The sequence below is a fragment of the Myxocyprinus asiaticus genome, chromosome 1, assembly GCF_019703515.2.
Source record: "Myxocyprinus asiaticus isolate MX2 ecotype Aquarium Trade chromosome 1, UBuf_Myxa_2, whole genome shotgun sequence".
Lineage (NCBI taxonomy): Eukaryota > Metazoa > Chordata > Actinopteri > Cypriniformes > Catostomidae > Myxocyprinus > Myxocyprinus asiaticus.
The window spans coordinates 50,200,883-50,219,141 of record NC_059344.1 but is presented as its reverse complement, the minus strand read 5'-3'; the positions used below and the strand labels follow the sequence as shown (position 1 = coordinate 50,219,141).

General features: G+C 38.9%; 1 protein-coding gene across 1 annotated transcript; it reads right to left on the bottom strand.

Moving 5' to 3' along the window:
- Nucleotides 1–1,473: 1,473 nt before the first annotated feature.
- On the bottom strand, nt 1,474–7,067 carry paqr9 (progestin and adipoQ receptor family member 9). Its single transcript, XM_051710756.1, has one exon. It carries the CDS (start codon nt 5,587–5,589, stop codon nt 4,447–4,449), a length of 1,143 nt encoding a protein of 380 aa, XP_051566716.1. The 5' UTR covers nt 5,590–7,067; the 3' UTR covers nt 1,474–4,446.
- Nucleotides 7,068–18,259: the final 11,192 nt, after the last annotated feature.

The window sequence follows — 18,259 nt, the reverse complement described above, 5'->3', positions numbered from 1 at the left end:
AGTTGAAACTACATATATTGCTGCTCAGCTTGGTGTTTGTTTTTCTCTGCTAATGCCAACACAGAGAACACACAGTAAGATTCAGAAATCTGTCACAAAATGTAACATATTAGATACCTATGGACTGTACTGGATGAGTAAAGTACTGGATGAAATATATATGCTATCATGTCTATGTTTCTTAGTTGTGTTTTTGTACAACGCAAACATTTTGATATGACACAATGTATTCAATTTAAAGGAATATTTTGGGATCAAGTTAAGCTCAATCAACAGCATTTGTGGCATAATGATGATAACCACAAAAATGTATTTTGACTCGTCCCTCCTTTTCTTTAAAAAAAATTACAAATCAAGGTTACAGTGAGGCACTTACAATGGAAGTGAATGGGGCCAATCTGTAAACTTTAAAATACAGCTTCAAAACTATAGCCACAAGACGTAAATTATATTTGTGTTAAAAAAAATGTAGTGTATAAAAATCGCTTACTAACCTTTCAAAGCTATATCCAATTTTCCAACTTCGTTGCTATGACGACGAAACACAGTAAACCCTAAAATGACTGTAAAAACGATGATTTAAACAACTTTGCAACTCAAATAATACACAAGTTTTCAAAGAAGAATGCTTTTATAAAATGATCTTTCTTCAATCCCTCCAAAAATTGGCCCCATTCACTTCCGTTGTAAGTGCCTCACTGTAACCTTGATTTTTGCTTTTTCTAAAGAAGTCAAAATTATTTTTGTGGTAATCAACATTTTGCCACAAATGCTGTAGATTGAGCCTAACTTGTATTGAACCCGGAATATTGCTTTAAATTATAAATCTTCTTTAAATGTATGTTTTGACCACAAGGTGCAAAGGGCCACAAACAATAGAACAAAGTGTTTCAGGCCAGTAGATGGCAAACGACTATGTCTCCATCAAGTGGACAGATCTGGTGATACCGTGCATTTGGTGTCTGCAGTGTACTGGAGCTGAGCCAAAACAAGAGAGCAATGGAAAATGTGTACCTTATTTCCTTTTCTCATTCAAGGCATCTTTCCCACACTATTATCTGTATGACAGCCTGATGTCATTGCTGTATATATCTCCAGAATATATGATTAGTTTTGTGTTTTTGTGTCATTTTGAAAAGCATGTACTTATGTAACATTGTAAGTCAGAGAGAGAAGAGAGAGAGAGTGGAATGTTGACATAAGCATCTCAGCTGCTCCTGTTACTGAGCAGTAGTCAATCACACACGGATATGTAAATGCAAATACAGGCAAACACATACCTGCAGACCTGGAATTGTGGACTAATGTGTTATGCCATCTCTCAAACTATTTCACAGCTGAATATTGTAATGAATTTCAATTGCTTATTTAAACATGCATATACATTTCTATTAAGGAAAGAGTGAATATTTTAAAAACAGTACGTTGCATACAGTGTATACACTAATTTAATAACAGAAAACAACAGACAAGGCAGATTTACCATTTCAATTTATTGATCTCTAGTAATCATCTCTTAATATACATTTTGAAATAGAATCTAGTGGTACAATAATCATATATATATTAATATGTGCTAAAACTGTAAATATCCTAAATTTTCCTATTTAATCCTATATCTTAATAAATAAGATATATTAGCATGATCTACTTGAATAAACCATGACGATAAATTCACACTACAGCATTCGGCATACAGCATAGTTACCAGTGCATTAAGATTGCAAGTCTTCTCCCCTGAGAACTACAACTGTTCTAGGCGAACTGTTCTAGAACTAGAATTTCTAATCAACCTGTATCAAACATATACTTTTTTTAAATATTCATATTTTTGTCCATCTCCACAGCGTACTGTAAATTAAATATATATTTGATACAGGTTTAGTCTCTTGTACATTTGAACTATAACTATATGTCTTATTACAGCGTAAGGACAGCAATAAGAGATGACAAACATTGTCCTAATTGTACTGACATTTGTCAGACCTGCTTTCTGCACGATGTCAAACAAATGATGTTGCAAGTTTTGGAAGAAAGTCCATCCATGCTGTCTCAAAACAATTTTTGTAGACAAGCCTGCTCAACATTTTAAAATGGGATTAAAATGTATGACAGGTCCCTTTTAAAGGAATAGTCAAACCCAAAAAGAGAATTATCTTATCATTTACTCACCCTCGTGCCATCCCACATGTGTATGACTTTCTTTCTTCAGCAGAACACAAATTAAGATTTTTTTGAATAATATCTCAGTTCTGTAAGTCCATATAATGCAAGTGAATAGTGGCCAGAACTTTGAAGCTCTAAAAAGCACATAAAGGAAACATAAATGTATTCCATAAGACTCGAGTGGTTTAATCCATGTCTTCAGAAGCGATATGATAGGTGTGGGTGATAAACATATCAATATTTAAGTCCTTTTTACTATAAATCTCCACCTTTGACCAATAGGTGGTGATATGCGTGAAGAATGGAAAATCACCAAAAAACAAAAGAAGAATTTGGAAGTGAAAGTGGAGATTTATAGTAAAAAAGGGACTTAAATATTGATATTGTTTTCACCAACACCTATTATATAGCTTCTGAAGACATGGATTAATTTGATGCTTCCTTTATGTGCTTTTTGGAGTTCCGGTCACCATTCAGATGCATTGTATGGACCTACAGAGCTGAGATATTTAAAAAAAAAAAAAAATTTGTTTGTGTACTGAAGAAGAAATAAAGTCATACACAACTGGGATGGGCTGAGTGTGAGTAAATGATGAGAGAATTTTCATTTTTGGGTGAACTATTCCTTTAAAATAAAAGACTAACGCAAACATTTATGTGCAAATCATAAATTCTGTCTAGATTTTAATACTAAGCTTGTGCAACAGTGCAATGTAACAACAAAGAATTAGTGTGAACTAACTATTACATGGCTTACAAAACTAATGAATGAGTTAATCTGATCAAATACATAAGACGAAGTAAAGAAATGCTCTAAATATGTCCTCACACTTATTGCAACTATTCAGCCTGCCTGACTTAGAATTATGAGGAAAGAACAACAGAGACAAAACATCATTTTTGACAGCCACAATATATCATCAACAACTCCAATTTGTCATTCACAGCAACAGAAACACATGCAGTAGACTGACAAATGTTGACGCAGAAATTCACAAATATTGTTAAACCACACCATACTCTCAGACTAAATACACTGCAAGTATTATCAGTCAGTGTTTCACTACAGCACTTAGCACACTCATAAGAGCACCGCTTACCGAAAGCATCCGACTGGTTGAATGAAATCTCAGTTTACCAGTAGAAAGCCCAGTGAGACCCTCAAGGCTGTACACAACTAGGTTGAATCCTTACACCTGGACTAAGTTTTAATAATGCTGATCTGCCACTGATAATATTGTGTAGTCTATGACTACAGTTAATCTGCTTCTGCAAAACTGGCCTTTAATGTAAAAAAACAGTACTTGCTGATATGTTTTTAAAACAATGATATGGCTTTGTTTTTCTCCATTCAGTCCTCCAATCAATTCTAGGCCTTAAAACCAATTGTCAAGTTATGGAAAAGTGTGTACAATCAACTGCCATGCATAGATTAAAATAGATACAGTATTTATATTGAAATCTACATTTACTACCTGTGTTGTCTCTCATCTTAATTAAAATCTATAATTCATAGTAGTGATTGAGGGAAGCTGTAAAATTCATTCAAAATAAGGGTTGTAAAGTGCAGCGCTAGGTGTAAAGCAGCATGAAACCGCACCCCTCTCATTTCCCTCAGCCTCGAAACATTTTGGCTGAAGCTATTTGTGCTTGTCTGCATGCTGTTTGTCTGCACTTCCTGTTCAAAGGGTTTGCTAAAAAGAGGGAGGAAATGTGAGTGGGTGGATGAGAGAAAAAGCGAGATAAAAAAGAGAATAGAGAGGAAGACCATTTCAGGTAGCAAGTTAAATGATAAAGAGTGCTAGTACAATAAAAGATCTCCTACTAAAATAACAATGATCCTCATTTTAAATCCCTCTTAAATGTTTGTTCCAGAATGTTCTCAAAATTCTCACTTAAGTTCTATACATTCCCAAGGGAGCAAATGTGGCACAGTCAGCTTGCTGACTACAGAGCAGCAGGGCACTTGGCCGCCCTACAACAAGAAAACAACATCCCTTGACCGCACTTACACTGAAAGTTGCTAAAACATTCATAATTTGGGTCAAATGATAATGCCTCTGAGCATTTTGTTTTTCTATTAAAGGGATGAGGGTGAGTAAATGACAGAATATTTATATTTGAGTGAACTCCCCCTTTAATCAGTGCCCCAAACTTTGAATTATTGTTAGAAAAGTTCAAACTGCAAGTGTCGAAGGTCAACCTTATTATGACATTAACAGAGTAAAATCCTCGTGCTAATGGATAGTTTTTAATCTGACCAACATGTCGTGGCACTTCCTAATGTCTCTTCAGCTTGTTTTGCTCTGGTGCATAGATATGATATGCATCCCAGCCAAACCAGGCTATGATGCTCGCTATACACACCTGCAGGAGCACCATAACCCCATAAGTGGACCAGAGAGTTGGTCCAGGGAGCCTAGGTGGTGTTGCAGGCGACAGTATAAGTGCTGGGCTGAGAAGCAGGGCCCGCATCTCCACTTTGATCATTTGGAGCTCGTCCAAAATGGACAGGAAGGTGCAGCAATGGAACCACTGATGGCTGTGACCCCAGATATCAAAATTCCCAGGAGAAAAGCGCTCTGGAATCTTACTGATATTGAAGATGGCAGATACCACCAGCCAGAAGCAGTGGCGGTAGAAGAAGGCAGCCATGGTAGAGAACAAATCAGGGGAGGAGGATGAGGGAGCAGGGGGGGTGTAAGGGGAGGGACTCAGGAGACGGTAGAAGACAGGGGTGGAGGATACGAAAAAGGGGATTAGGAAGACGAGGGTACGCACTGCATAGCGGTACCTCCGCCAGCGCTGTCTGGTGTTGCAGCAGGTGAGGACACATACGATAGCAACCAGGCAGGAGGACGGAATGTAGAGGCTTTCAAAAAATGTGCGGAACCCCCACAGATGAGAGGGCAGAGATGTAGAGGGCCACGCCTCCTCGTCAATGTCCAGGCCCTTTCTTTGGGAAGCATTCCGTCCCCACAACCCAATCTCTGGAATTCCTGCTTGAGGATGGATGTAGTAGTAATATGCCAGTGAGGAACCCACTGTATATGCACTGATGGTTCCATAGTCCACAAAGAAACAGATTTCTCGAATGATGAGAGACATGGAGTTGAGTAGATGAGCCAGGCTGCTGGCTAGCAGCAGGTAGAACACCCCGAGGAAGTAGTTCCAGAAAGGGTAGAAAAAAGGGTTGCTAGGTTCTGGCGCTCCTTCCCACGCAAACACCTCCAGAAAGTGGAAGGCAAACACAAAGATAGGGAGGAAGTGCGTCCAGAAGTTTCCAGTCTCATTGGTGGGACGAAAAGCAGAGGCCAGGCACTGCCGGAGGCTGTAGTTGGGGAAACGATAACCTGACAAAATGAAGTTCTCAGTCACTCTCGGTGGAACGTCAGTGTGACGTACTAATGGCAATGACCACATGGTTGCTGAATGTAACTCTGGTTCAATAATGTTCACACTGTTTCAGAAGACAAAGACTGCAGAATGATCACCTGAGCTTAGAATTAATGTTGTTTCAGATAAGTTAAACAGATAACACGTAAAGCAAGCACTACATCATGTTGGAGGTAGTCATTTACTAGCCAGTATTGCTTTCAGAACTGATTTCAGGAACGTAATTATCTTTCAGCAAAGCGCAGTAATCCATTTGAAGCATTTAGTGTAATTATGTGCAGATTGCAGCTTGCAAAGGCGATTCATGTGGCTCCATGTCCAAAAATGACAGTGGTCTCAGGCTCAGCAGAAATAAATAATCCGATGCTGTTGCAGGTACAAAGGTTGCTCTTCACTCATGTCTGGAAAGTTATTGGCGAGGTAAATTCATTTAAAAACAACATAAACAGATCACTGCGGATGGCTCTTTCCATGTGAATGATCTGGCCGTGACGTTCAGGTCACGTCTCTGTCACCTGAGGTTCACAAGACTTTCTCCACATTCGTCCCGGTCACACATGTGAGCAAACAGTGTGCATGTTTAGTGCTGAAGGTCTCTTTTGCTTCTCACTGCGGCTGCATCTCTCATGCATTCAAGCTTCTCTTTGAAACTAGGTCATGTGGGACACGGTCGCGCACCCGGCCGGTCTCAGAAACCGAGCGTCACCCCTCGGTGTATTATGCATGCTCTGCCCGTGCATAATTAATGTAGCGGTTTCCTCCGTCAAATGAAGATGCACTGTGGTACATTAATAGATCGTCGTGAGAACAGTCATATGAGTCCGGCGCATCGTGTATCGTAACGATGTTTTATCTCAAAAGGGGAAGAGAGAACAGTTCTCACCATTCAACTGTCTGTGTCGCGACTCATTTCTCTATTTTTCCAAGGTTAAGTGCAGTTTTAACCGTTTAAGGGGCCGTTCACACCAAACCTGCTTGTTTCCGTTGTTTTTATCTATGTAAACATGCGCTAGGCTAGACGGACGTCTTTGACCATTGCGCCGCGTTTTTTAAACGCCGTGTCAAGTTAAAACGCGTCTAGATACAGCAGAGCTCTGTTCAATTCGTTGCGCTGCGTCTAGCTGCGTCTTTTAAGCTCAAAAACCTGTTCGGTCTGAACGAGCCCTTTAAGCGGCTTTTTCTTGCTTTGCGGTGCAGTGTGATCCTGATCCTGATCCTGATCGTGCTCCTTTCCAGGAAGAAGATATTTCATTTCAGCGGGATCACGCTTCGAACTAAACAGAAAGCCGGCATCCAGTACTCCATTGATAGTTAAATCGCCCTTGACTTCTTGCTCAAACGGAGAGTATAGCTGTAGAGGACGAAACGCTGTAGGGCTCTCGCTGTCTTTATCCGGCCGTTACTTAATCAGGATAAAAGCCAACCGAGCAGCCAGCTCAGACTCAGCTAAAACGCGATGATTTCCGTGGTAACACGCGAAGCAGTTTGAAACGGTCTGTAGCCAATAGTCTCTCACTCTCTATCTCGCTTTTTGTCCCTCTCACAATCTCTCGATCTTTTACCCCACGCGCACGCACTACCAAGCAAATCACTCGTTTGAGGCTATGACATTTGGGTCATTCCTGTACTCGGTAATATTTCAGCCCCTCAGACTTTTTTTTTAAAGTGGTGGTTATTCACTGAAATGAAATGTTGAAAGCTTTTTAAAGATGTTGATATGGTCCATAATTAATTAAAAATAATTATTGCATTAAAAAATAATCTTTATCATAAAAGATTATTCCAAGCATTTTGTCATGTTCCTGAGGCACTTAAAAAAATTATAAATGATTTACATTTTAAATTAATTAAATTAAATAATTAAATCTGCACTGTCTATAATTTTTGTCATTAATGTCATAATTTATTTGTGTTCCTTTGCTGAGAAAGATAGGCTATTTGACCAAAAATGCATGATTTTTATTTTATTTATTTTTAATTTATTTTCTATGATTAACATTTTTATTCAAACACAGAAAAGCCAAAAATAAATACACAGAATCAACTTTTAACACCCACTACCACCCCTCCCCCTCCCCATCTCCAACCCACCCCGATCCTCAACAAACACCGATCCTCAACAAACACCGATCCTCAACAAACACCCCTGTGGTCATGCATGAGCACATACAAAAGAAAACAAAAACAAAACAAATAATTACAAAATATATATAAACATCACACACAGTAATAACTACCCCTCTCTCTTCACTGTTCCACCCCAAGAACCCTCCAAGAATGCCAAGCATCTACCCCATTTCCCAACAAACAAATCCAAATTCCCCAGTCTTCCATATGACCCTTCTTCTAAAGCTGCCACCCTCCCCATCTCCGAGCACCACTCCTGAAATGGGGGCGCTCCAGCCGACTTCCAACCCCTCAAAATCACCTGTCTGGCAACCATAACACTGGTTAGGACCCAATCCTCCACATGTTTATTCCCCACACTGATGACCGCCCCATCTCCCAAAATACAGAGTCTGGGGCAAAACGAAACCCTAGTGCCCAAGACGTCACATACAAAACTCTGAACCCTCAACCAAAACCCCTGGATCTTAACACACCCCCAAAAGACATGGGTTGTGTCGCCATCCTCTGATTGATCGCCAATAGGTGGGAGTGCCTTTAAGACCAAGCCTATACAATCTAGAGGGAGTCCAATAGAATCAATGTAAAATCTTGAATTGAATAAGGTGAAACCTTGCATCTCTAGATGCAGATTTGACATTTTTTTGAATCCTAGCCCACACTCCCTCCTCCAATACCAAGTTTAAATCTTTCTCCCATAATCTCTTGATAGAAGTTAAAGTTCTGTCCCCCAGACTCTGAATTAACAGGGAGTAATACACTGATGCCTCATGACCTCCAAAAGCAGTAATTAATTATTTATTTCTTAAACCAGGATATAAAGTTTTGTCCCTCAGTCTGAACTCAACCCCGTCACACAAACCACTTTCAGCCCCAAAAAATATTTGGTTCCATCCATGTGTGACATTATTAACCGGAAGTGACATCATTCAGCTTTCTTCAACAGCACCGTGGAGAATCAGGTAAGAAATATCATAATTTGTTTTCATATTTTGAAGTGACAATTCAACTCCATCACATCAAATTAAGATAATAAATCAGAACTTTTCAAAATTATATTTTAATCCATATACCACCACACGATGAACAGTGGCCATTTTGAGCAACAAAATGCAACTCCGTCACTCACAACCCTGTCACATTTTTCACTGTAAGCCTGTGACAGGGTAAAGTTATTCACTACATTTTTAAATATTGTAACAAAAATATGGAACAGTCAATATATTATACATTACAAACTCTATATTTTTACTTGAATGAAACGTGTTAAAATATGTGGATGTAAGTAGGCTTGTGGGAGAGTTGGGACAGAGTTGGGACAAGAGTGACAATATTGGGTAATAAAAGTGGGAACACAATTAAAAATCAGTGTAGCCTATTGTTTGCTGAGCACAGCCTGACTTGTTAAGGACTAGCACAAAAAAGTTGGGGTTTTAGGTAAAAATAAAAATAAATGTTTTTTTTGAACAAGAATAATGAGACCACGGACACACAATTTGCTTATTTGTAGCAAATTGTATCACATAAAAATGAGAAAACTGTCATAAATGTTATATATTTGTAGTCATCAAATTGGTATAAGGGACACATGAGCAGTAGGTCGATGTTTATTTTATAACCAGTATTGTGTATAATCATTTTTAAACCACTTCCATTATGTCCGTGACAGGGTTGAGAAAAAAGGTGCCCAAATCAAAAGAAAATAGAACATAATAAAATATGATTGGAAATATGATGGTTTAATATGTACCTTATGTTGTGGAGTATTCAGACAATTAATCACATTTAGTAAAATAATAATAATAATAATAATAATAATTCCAAGTTGAAATATTACTGAATCCCAGGAATGACCCATTTATGGACTACAAGTTTAGTGCTGTTATAGATAGCATAGTATTGTATCCTTAAATACATTTAGCTCTGTGTTACATGAAGCCAAATCCACAGTTTTGCATTTTAGGGAAAGCGCATGTCCATTTGTGGAACTTTTTGCATTAGGACAGAGAAATAGCCTGAAGGAATATTCATGAAAGTGATAACATCAATGACTTTTTAACCTATACTGGCAATCACCTGTCATACATTGTTATCCAAACAACAAACATAGCTGATTTAAGCTACATGTAGTATATGATCTTGGCAATAATTCCTCAAATGTTCAAAATTTTGTCCAGATGTTATTAATTACAAGGTAGTCTGGATTCTTCATCATGACATAACAAGACTTCATGAAACTACTCCAAAAAAAAAAAGAAAGAAAAAAAGAAAAAGAAAAGCAAACAGCACAAGGATTGTCAACACGTATGCCTCTATGGTAAATTAGCAGCTACAAATCTGCTACACATGCACTATCTGAACTCTTGAATCCTCAAGTGTAGAACAGTCCTCTGTTAGTGTGACAGGTGGCTCTATGATGGGCAGTGAGTTGTAAGAATAATGCTGTCATTATAGAGAATTTTGTTGTTGTTTTTTACACAGGACAGTAAATGTAGGAATGTGCTGATTGTGGCTTATTTCTATGACATGTTGTGATGGGACAGTACTTGTCAATGGACCAGGGTCAGAATTTAAGTGGGGCTTGGGGCAAAAATGCATACAAGAAAGAAACCCCGTAATTCAAAAAGTGGAGGCAAAAAAATGCCCTTGCTATGAATTCTTTTGTTTTTAATGGTAGCATCTAATTTAGTTCTTAATTCTCTAGTCCCAGTTATACGTATTATCACATAGTTGATGTTGATTGAATTTTAAGAGTACATTTCAATCATGAAAATTTGCATTAATTAATAATTACATTTAAGTATTTTATATAAACAGATGAGACAGTTCGTTTTATATGGTTAGAAACAAAATTGCCCTCATAAAGGTTAAAAATGCACCTGAAAATCAAATCCAGGGTGCAATTATTGCCCTTTAATGTTAAAAGTACATTTGTGACATGGCAATAAACATTTACTGTATAATAATCATCTTCTAAAATCACACAGCATGGCTTGTTAGAAATTATGGAAAACAAAAAAATATGACTGTTTTTAATATTTTTATACCCCACAATACTTTCAGAGGAATCATATTTTGGGGTCCACTTTACACAAATGTTCCCTTTGTTAAGTGTTTATAAAGGGGTTCATTAATGACCAATAATTCATTTACAAATGCATAATAAATTATTTAAATGCAGTTAAAACGTCATGCATAAAAAGGTTGACATTTTAATGCAATACTTGTCAAATAGTGAGCCATTTTAACTCACGTTATAAATGTTTAATAAAACACAAATTCAACATTAGTAAGCTATGAAAATGTACCTTAATGTAAAGTGAACACGTGTGAAGAATTCATTAGAACCTATGTACATCAAGTTCTGTGTGGTTTAATGGTCATCAGGCTTTATTGTACTGTATAATACAGTATAAATGCTGTGAATGAGCATGAAGATTTAAAAAAAAGTGTTTTTGCAGAGGACTTTAGGTAACTAGGATTAGGTAAATTGGTACACCACTCAGAGTAGCACCATTCTTTTTGACATCAACAAATGGAAAGTGACATGCAATGTAAGACTGTAGCAAAATGACATAAACCCACTTTTTGATCTCACTACAATAATCTTTTTTTGCTGCATTGTGACATAGATCATGAATTGGTGCATTGCATGTTTTTGATTAATATCAGTATGAATAAGTGTATTTATTAAGCAATTATAACGTGAGTTAAAAAGCTCACTATTTGGCAATATTACATGAAAGTCCCCCTTTTTATTCATGTTGTTATAATCAGCATATCAATGATTTAAATAGCACATTTGTAAATTACTTATTAGTCATTAATCAAACCCTTTATAAACTCTTAACAAAGGGAACATTAATGTAAAGTGTTATTTTTAAAAAGCCTTTCACATGCAGGACATTTTATTTGGACATTTCCATTAGTTTTTTTTCCTATCAGTTAAATGAGGATAAGTCATTTGACATTAAGACCTGTGTGAGTATAGCTCTGAAATCAATGTTCTAATAGCAGAGTAGTGCCATGTAGAAAGAAATGCCATTTAGAAAATTGCTTTTGATGACAAATTACGATTTTATACAATTTGACTGATTGGTAGAATACTATTCTTGCATTAGACAGTTCTTTAATCTGGTCTGTTGTTACTATATGATAGTGTAGAGAAGAGGTATGCATATGCATGTGTGAACCTGCATGTACTGTATATGTGTTAATTTGTGTACGAGAAATATTGCGGCTGGCTTTTTCTCTCTTTAAGAGGGTCATGTTGGGAATTTTAGGGGCTGGGCTCTGCTGTGTGGCAGCTGCTTAATGACTGAATGGCTGCTGTGCACTTGGTGACCACCTGCCAGGGGATTAGCCTTTAAAGGACGCTTTGGGCATTGAGATACTGATTTATAGATGAGATGGAAAATGAATGCATTAGAGTACCCGTGGAGGTGAAAAGTAGGTGGTAGCAATGTTGAAGATGATTAGTCAGTCGCCATATATCTGATGAAAACCATAAACTTAAGCAGAGTACATGCTTCACATACAAAACAAACCAAGACAAAGATTGAATTCAATCCCCCAGCGCACTAATACCTCAAACAAGCTGAGACTAGTTTTCATCTAGCAGACAGTATCAGCAATTTACAGGCATGTTTTCATCTGAGCATTTCAAAATGTCAGATTCATCCATTTCTTGCATATACAGTATTTGTGACAGTAAGAAAAACATATGGTATATTTTAGAAATGCTGATTGTACCTCAAGTGAACAATCTCCTGAAACATTTCATTTTTTTATTTTTGAGTGTTAACAAGTTAGATATTGTATTGACTTCACTGTCAGAGGCGACTGGTTCTTTTCAAAAGTGGGGAAACACAAATTGTTTTTGGTGTCTGCAAAATTGCTCCCAAATGCTAGGAATGATTTTAATGGTACAAGTATCTGCCATAGACTCCCATTGTCCCTATGGACATATTTATGTAGAAAAAGGTGGATTGTGTTACTTTTTTGTGATTAACATTTTATTGATTCCACAGAAGACACAAAAAACTAAACATATATACATGGAATAAACGTTTAACATTTAATCCCCAGCACTACCCCTCACAATCCCCAACCTCAGGTAGTTGAATTTTGGAAAACAATTCATTTTAATAACTTTAACCTTCCCAATCATAGATAAATGTAATGAAGCCCACCTGCCCACATCACTCGAAATCCTTTTTATTAAGTGGTCAAAATTAACTAACTAAATCACACAATGTTGCTGCAAATAAAATGCCCAAATACTTAATGCCCTGTTTAAGGCCACTGGAAGGTGCCCGGCTGGAAGGCCATTACTGGGCAGTACGCTGTCAGAGCAAAAGCTTTGGATTTAGACCAATTGACCAACTGAAAACTTAGAAAAGGTATTAATAATCCTGTGAAGGCAAGGCATAGATCTAGTTGGGTTGGAGACAAATAATAAAATATCATCTGCATAAAGCAGAAGCTTATGTGACAAATCTCCCACCACCACCCCTGGAAAATCATCCTCCTTTCTTATCACAGCTGCTAATGGTTCCAGGGCAAGACAGAATAATAATGAAGAGTGAAATAATCTGAAATTAATCCATTTGTTTGTACCGCCGCTACCGGATGTCTATAAAGTAACTTAATCCATCCAATAAAAGTATTCCCGAACCCGTATATTTCCAAAATCTTAAAAAGATAATCCCATTCTACCATATCAAACACCTTTTCGGCATCAAGTGAGATAGCAGTGACCGGAGTCTGATCATTCGCCACTGACCATATGATATTGATGAAAAGCCTAATGTTATCAGAAGAGCTGCGGCCCCAAAAAATCCCACCTGATCTATATGTATAAGAGACATCATAACTATACTTAATCGGTTAGCCAGGATTTTTGCCAATATTTTTACATCTAGCTGGATCAGGGAAGATGGAAGGTAACTCTTGCACTCGTTTGGATCTTTGTCCTTTTTAAGAATCAGACTGATCAGGGCTTGTGTCTTGGTTGGCGGAAGCTTCCCATTCTTTAATGATTCCGTGTAAACTTCTAACAAAAGTGGAGCCAGTTCTGTAGCATAAGATCTAAAAAATTCAGCAGCAAAACCATCTGGCCCTGGAGCCTTGCCTGTAGTTACCTTTGCCTTTAATTACCTTGCCAAGCTCCTCCAAGGTTATATCAGAATCAAGATAATTTTTTTTTGCTCAGTCATCAGTTTAGGGAGTTCTAATGGTTCCACAAAGTTTCTGATATCTTCATCAGTAGACGAAGACGTTGAACTATAGAGATCAAGATAGAATTCTTTAAAAGCATTATTAATATCAATGGCCGAAGTAAATATTTCACCACCAGCAGAGTGAATGGTAGAAAAAGACTCTCTCTGCTTTATATATCTAGCCAAAAGCTTCCCTGCTTTGTCCACTGACTCAAAGTATGACTGTCTTGCCCTGAATAGCCAAAACTCCACCTTCCGCGACAAAACAGTATTATATCTGTATTTCACTCAGGTCAATTCTCTGAGGCCAGGTGAATTGTGTTACTTGAACAAACAGCACGATAGTGATGGTGATAATTTACAATTTATAAATTCACAAAGAGTAATTTGTACATATATTAAACTTTTCATTGCTGCATTTCTTATGAAATTTTAAGGGAAGCCATTCTTCCCCTGTAGTCTTAAAGCAATCGCCACTGCTGAACATATAGGGAAGCATGCCTCAGATTGGAAAGGGTTAATTTGTGAAGAGGATGGAGTGCCACCTGTGGCAGAGCTAATAACCTCTTGGCTACTTTCACAGATCGAGTAGACTGGCACTCTAAGTGACTTCACCAAAGTAGTGAAAAGCATTGTTAAATAATTACAATGGTATGGAATAGGATAACAAACAGATGGCTGGCTGAAAATGGATGAATTTTGGGTGGTGATCCAAGAGCCATGGAGACAAGTTTGCCTGTCAAGCAGAAGCACATGACCACACACAGGTTTTGAATGGGTTTTTAAATTAGCTTTTTTGGATAATCCGTTGTGGGTTTTAGGTCCATTCAAGAACATGCAGCCTTAATTGACAAACAAACAAGATCTTCCTTTCCCTATTCAAAATGCAACAAAAAAAAAAAAACCCCGGTGCATGCAGTCCATCTGTAAAGTCGGACTGATCCCCATACAGAGATATTAGAAATACATGAGGTTGGGGACCTGGGTAGCTCAGCGAGTATTGACAATGACTACCACCCATGGAGTCACGAGTTTGAATCCAGGGTGTGCTGAGTGACTCCAGCCAGGTCTCCTAAGCAACCAAATTGGCCCGGTTGCTAGGGAGGGTAGTCACATGGGGTAACCTCCTCGTGGTCACGATTAGTGGTTCTCGCTCTCAATGGGGCGCGTGGTAAGTTGTGCGTGGATCGCGGAGAGTAGCATGAGCCTCCACATGCGCCATGGACAACGAACCACATGATAAGATGTGTGGATTGACTGTCTCAGAAGCGGAGGCAACTGAGACTTGTCCTCCGCCACCCGGATTGAGGTGAGTAACTGCACCACCATGAGGACCTACTAAGTAGTGGGAATTGGGCATTCCAAATTGGGAGAAATATATGAGGTTATAAGAAATCCATTATTCTTATGGGAGCATCTATTCTTGAGGAAGCTTACCTCCAGTGAACAAAACTTCAAAGGTCACTTGAGGGAGCAGGACAAGTATTCTAACATCATATCAGAAAGATAGTGGTCCAAACATACTTCTCTTAAGTCCTGCTCATTCTTTCTATAGTCTTTAATGGAATCTTACATTTTACAGTTAAAGCAATAAAAAATACTATAAACACTTGATGAAATGTGAGGTCAAAGTACATTATATTGTAATGAGCCACTTCCACACAACCTATTCTTGAGCTAACCATAGAGTTTTCCATCCCATCATGATTTGAAACAAGTGTCAATGCTGGATAAGATGAGTCAGCCAAAAATGTGTCACTGCTGGCAGCATGTGATGAGGCACACTTGGCAATGGCACTTTACTGCTGCCATAAATCCATTACAGTGTTGAGGTGTTCTTGAGGTCCAACAATAAAGCATTACAGACAGGACACCAGGGAATTAAACGTCCCAAAACCCCTTCTTCAACCCTTCCTTCATTTCCTGTTTACTGAGAACATCATGCCGATTTTGTTAGCAGCCCCTGTACTTTTCCAATCCCTTCTTGGGATTAAAGACTGCAATATGTTCAGTTCTGTAAGAGGGGTGGGGGGAACAAGTAATTTACAGTACAACAATGTTAAAGCACTCAGCTTTTACAGTGCAACAACTGCAAATGAGATGCACTCACACATTAAAGCACTTTAGTACTCTCAGATGGCCACCATCAGACAGAATTTACAAATATATCTACTGAAAGAAAGAAAGAAAGAAAGAAAGAAAGAAAGAAAGAAAGAAAGAAAAAGATATGTGGCTCATCACGTCATGTTTAATTTATGGTCCTTTATGGTGTATTAAATGGTCCATTGAACTGCAAAGGATTGCACAGTTCTTCAATATTACTATACATGTTATGTTTTATAACAATACATTGACTGGAAGATGCAATGACCATGTCTTTATTTATTCATAATTGTAACTGTGATGTTGTTGCTACATTGGTTGAAGGTTGCTCAAGTGCTATATTTGGAGTTTATATTACCTCAGGGCAACTGAAGGGTGTGTGACACAGCAAAATATCTACAACCTTCTTTAGTGGACCATATGCATTCATGTGACCTAGAGAAATGACAAAGTGACACATGCTGCTAACTTGCATGTTCACTAACTAGTGCAACAACATAAATAGATTTGCGTAACGCTCACTAATGCATAACCCTGCACACACAGCATCTTTAGACTGTTCGGTTCATGAATGCATTATGTGATGCTAAAAGGTGCAAGGAGAATAGGTCAGTTAAAATAGATAAACAAAGGTTGTTAGACAAAATTGATACATAAATAATAAATCTCACTTTCAACTGCTTTTATTTTCAGCAAACTTAACATGTGTAAATATTTGTATGAACATAAAAAGATTCAACAACTAAGACATAAACTGAACAAGTTTCACAGACATGTGACTAACAGAAATGGAATAATGTGTCCCTGAACAAAGGGGGGGTCAATATCAAAAGTAACAGTCAGTATCTGGTGTGGCCACCAGCTGCATTAAGTACTGCAGTGCATCTCCTCCTCATGGACTGCACCAGATTTGCCAGTTCTTGCTGTGAGATGTTACCCCACTCTTCCACCAAGGCACTTGCAAGTTCCTGGACATTTCTGGGGGGAATGGCCCTAGCCCTCACCCGCCGATCCAACAGGTCCCAGACATGCTCAATAGGATTGAGATCCGGGCTCTGTGCTGGCCATGGCAGAACACTGACATTCCTGTCTTACAGGAAATCACGCAAGGAACGAGCAGTATGGCTGGTGGCATTGTCATGCTGGAGGGCCATGTCAGAATGAGCCTGCAGGAAGTGTACCATATGAGGGAGGAGAACGTCTTCCCTGTAATGCACAGTGTTGAGATTGCTTGCAATGACAACAAGCTCAGTCCGATGATACTGTGACACACCACCCCAGACCATGACGGACCCTCCAAATCGATCCCGCTCCAGAGTACAGGCCTCGGTGTAACGCTCATTCCTTCGATGATAAACGCGAGTCCGACCATCACCCCTGGTGAGACAAAACCACGACTCGTCAGTGAAGAGCACTGTGGCAGCGGGGGCGTGTTCAAGCGTCCGTCCGGAGAGAGAGAAAGCGGTAAGGGCGTTTGCACCTGAGCTAGATTATGTCTAACACCTGTCTCTAATTACAGTGAGCACGGGGAGAGCGGCATAAAAGAGCCACACCGCCAGCAGACGAGAGAGAGAGAGCCTGGGTCCCCAGAGTTATGATTGTGAAGCTGAGAGTTTATTATAGTGAAGTTGCAGAGATTATTATTGTGACACGGAAGAATTTATTATTGTAAAGCTGAGAGCAGTTCGGTCATTAAAAGCCTAACCTGTGAGTAGAGCAACCTGCCTCCGGCCTCCTCCTTTCCACGGAACTTCTACAAGCATTTTTTGCCAGTCCTGTCTGGTCCAGCGAAGGTGGGTTTGTGCCCATTGGCGACGTTGTTGCTGGTGATGTTGTAAGGCAGGTCCTTACCAGACAGGCCTACGAGCCCTCAATCCAGCCTCTCTCATCCTATTGCAGACAGTCTGAGCACTGATGGGGGGATTGTGCGTTCCTGGTGTAACTTGGGCAGTTGTTGTTGCCATCCTGTACCTGTCCCGCAGGTGTGATATTCGGATGTACCGATCCTGTGCAGGTGTTGTTACACGTGATCTGCCACTGCGAGGACGATCGGCTGTCCTTCTTGTCTCCCTGTAGCGCTGTCTTAGGTGTCTCACAGTACGGACATTGCAATTTATTGCCCTGGCGACATCTGCAGTCCTCATGCCTCCATGCAGCATGCCTAAGGCATGTTCACGCAGATGAACAGGGACCCTGGGCTTCTTTATTTTGTGTTTTTCAGAGTCAGTAGAAAGTTCTCTTTAGTG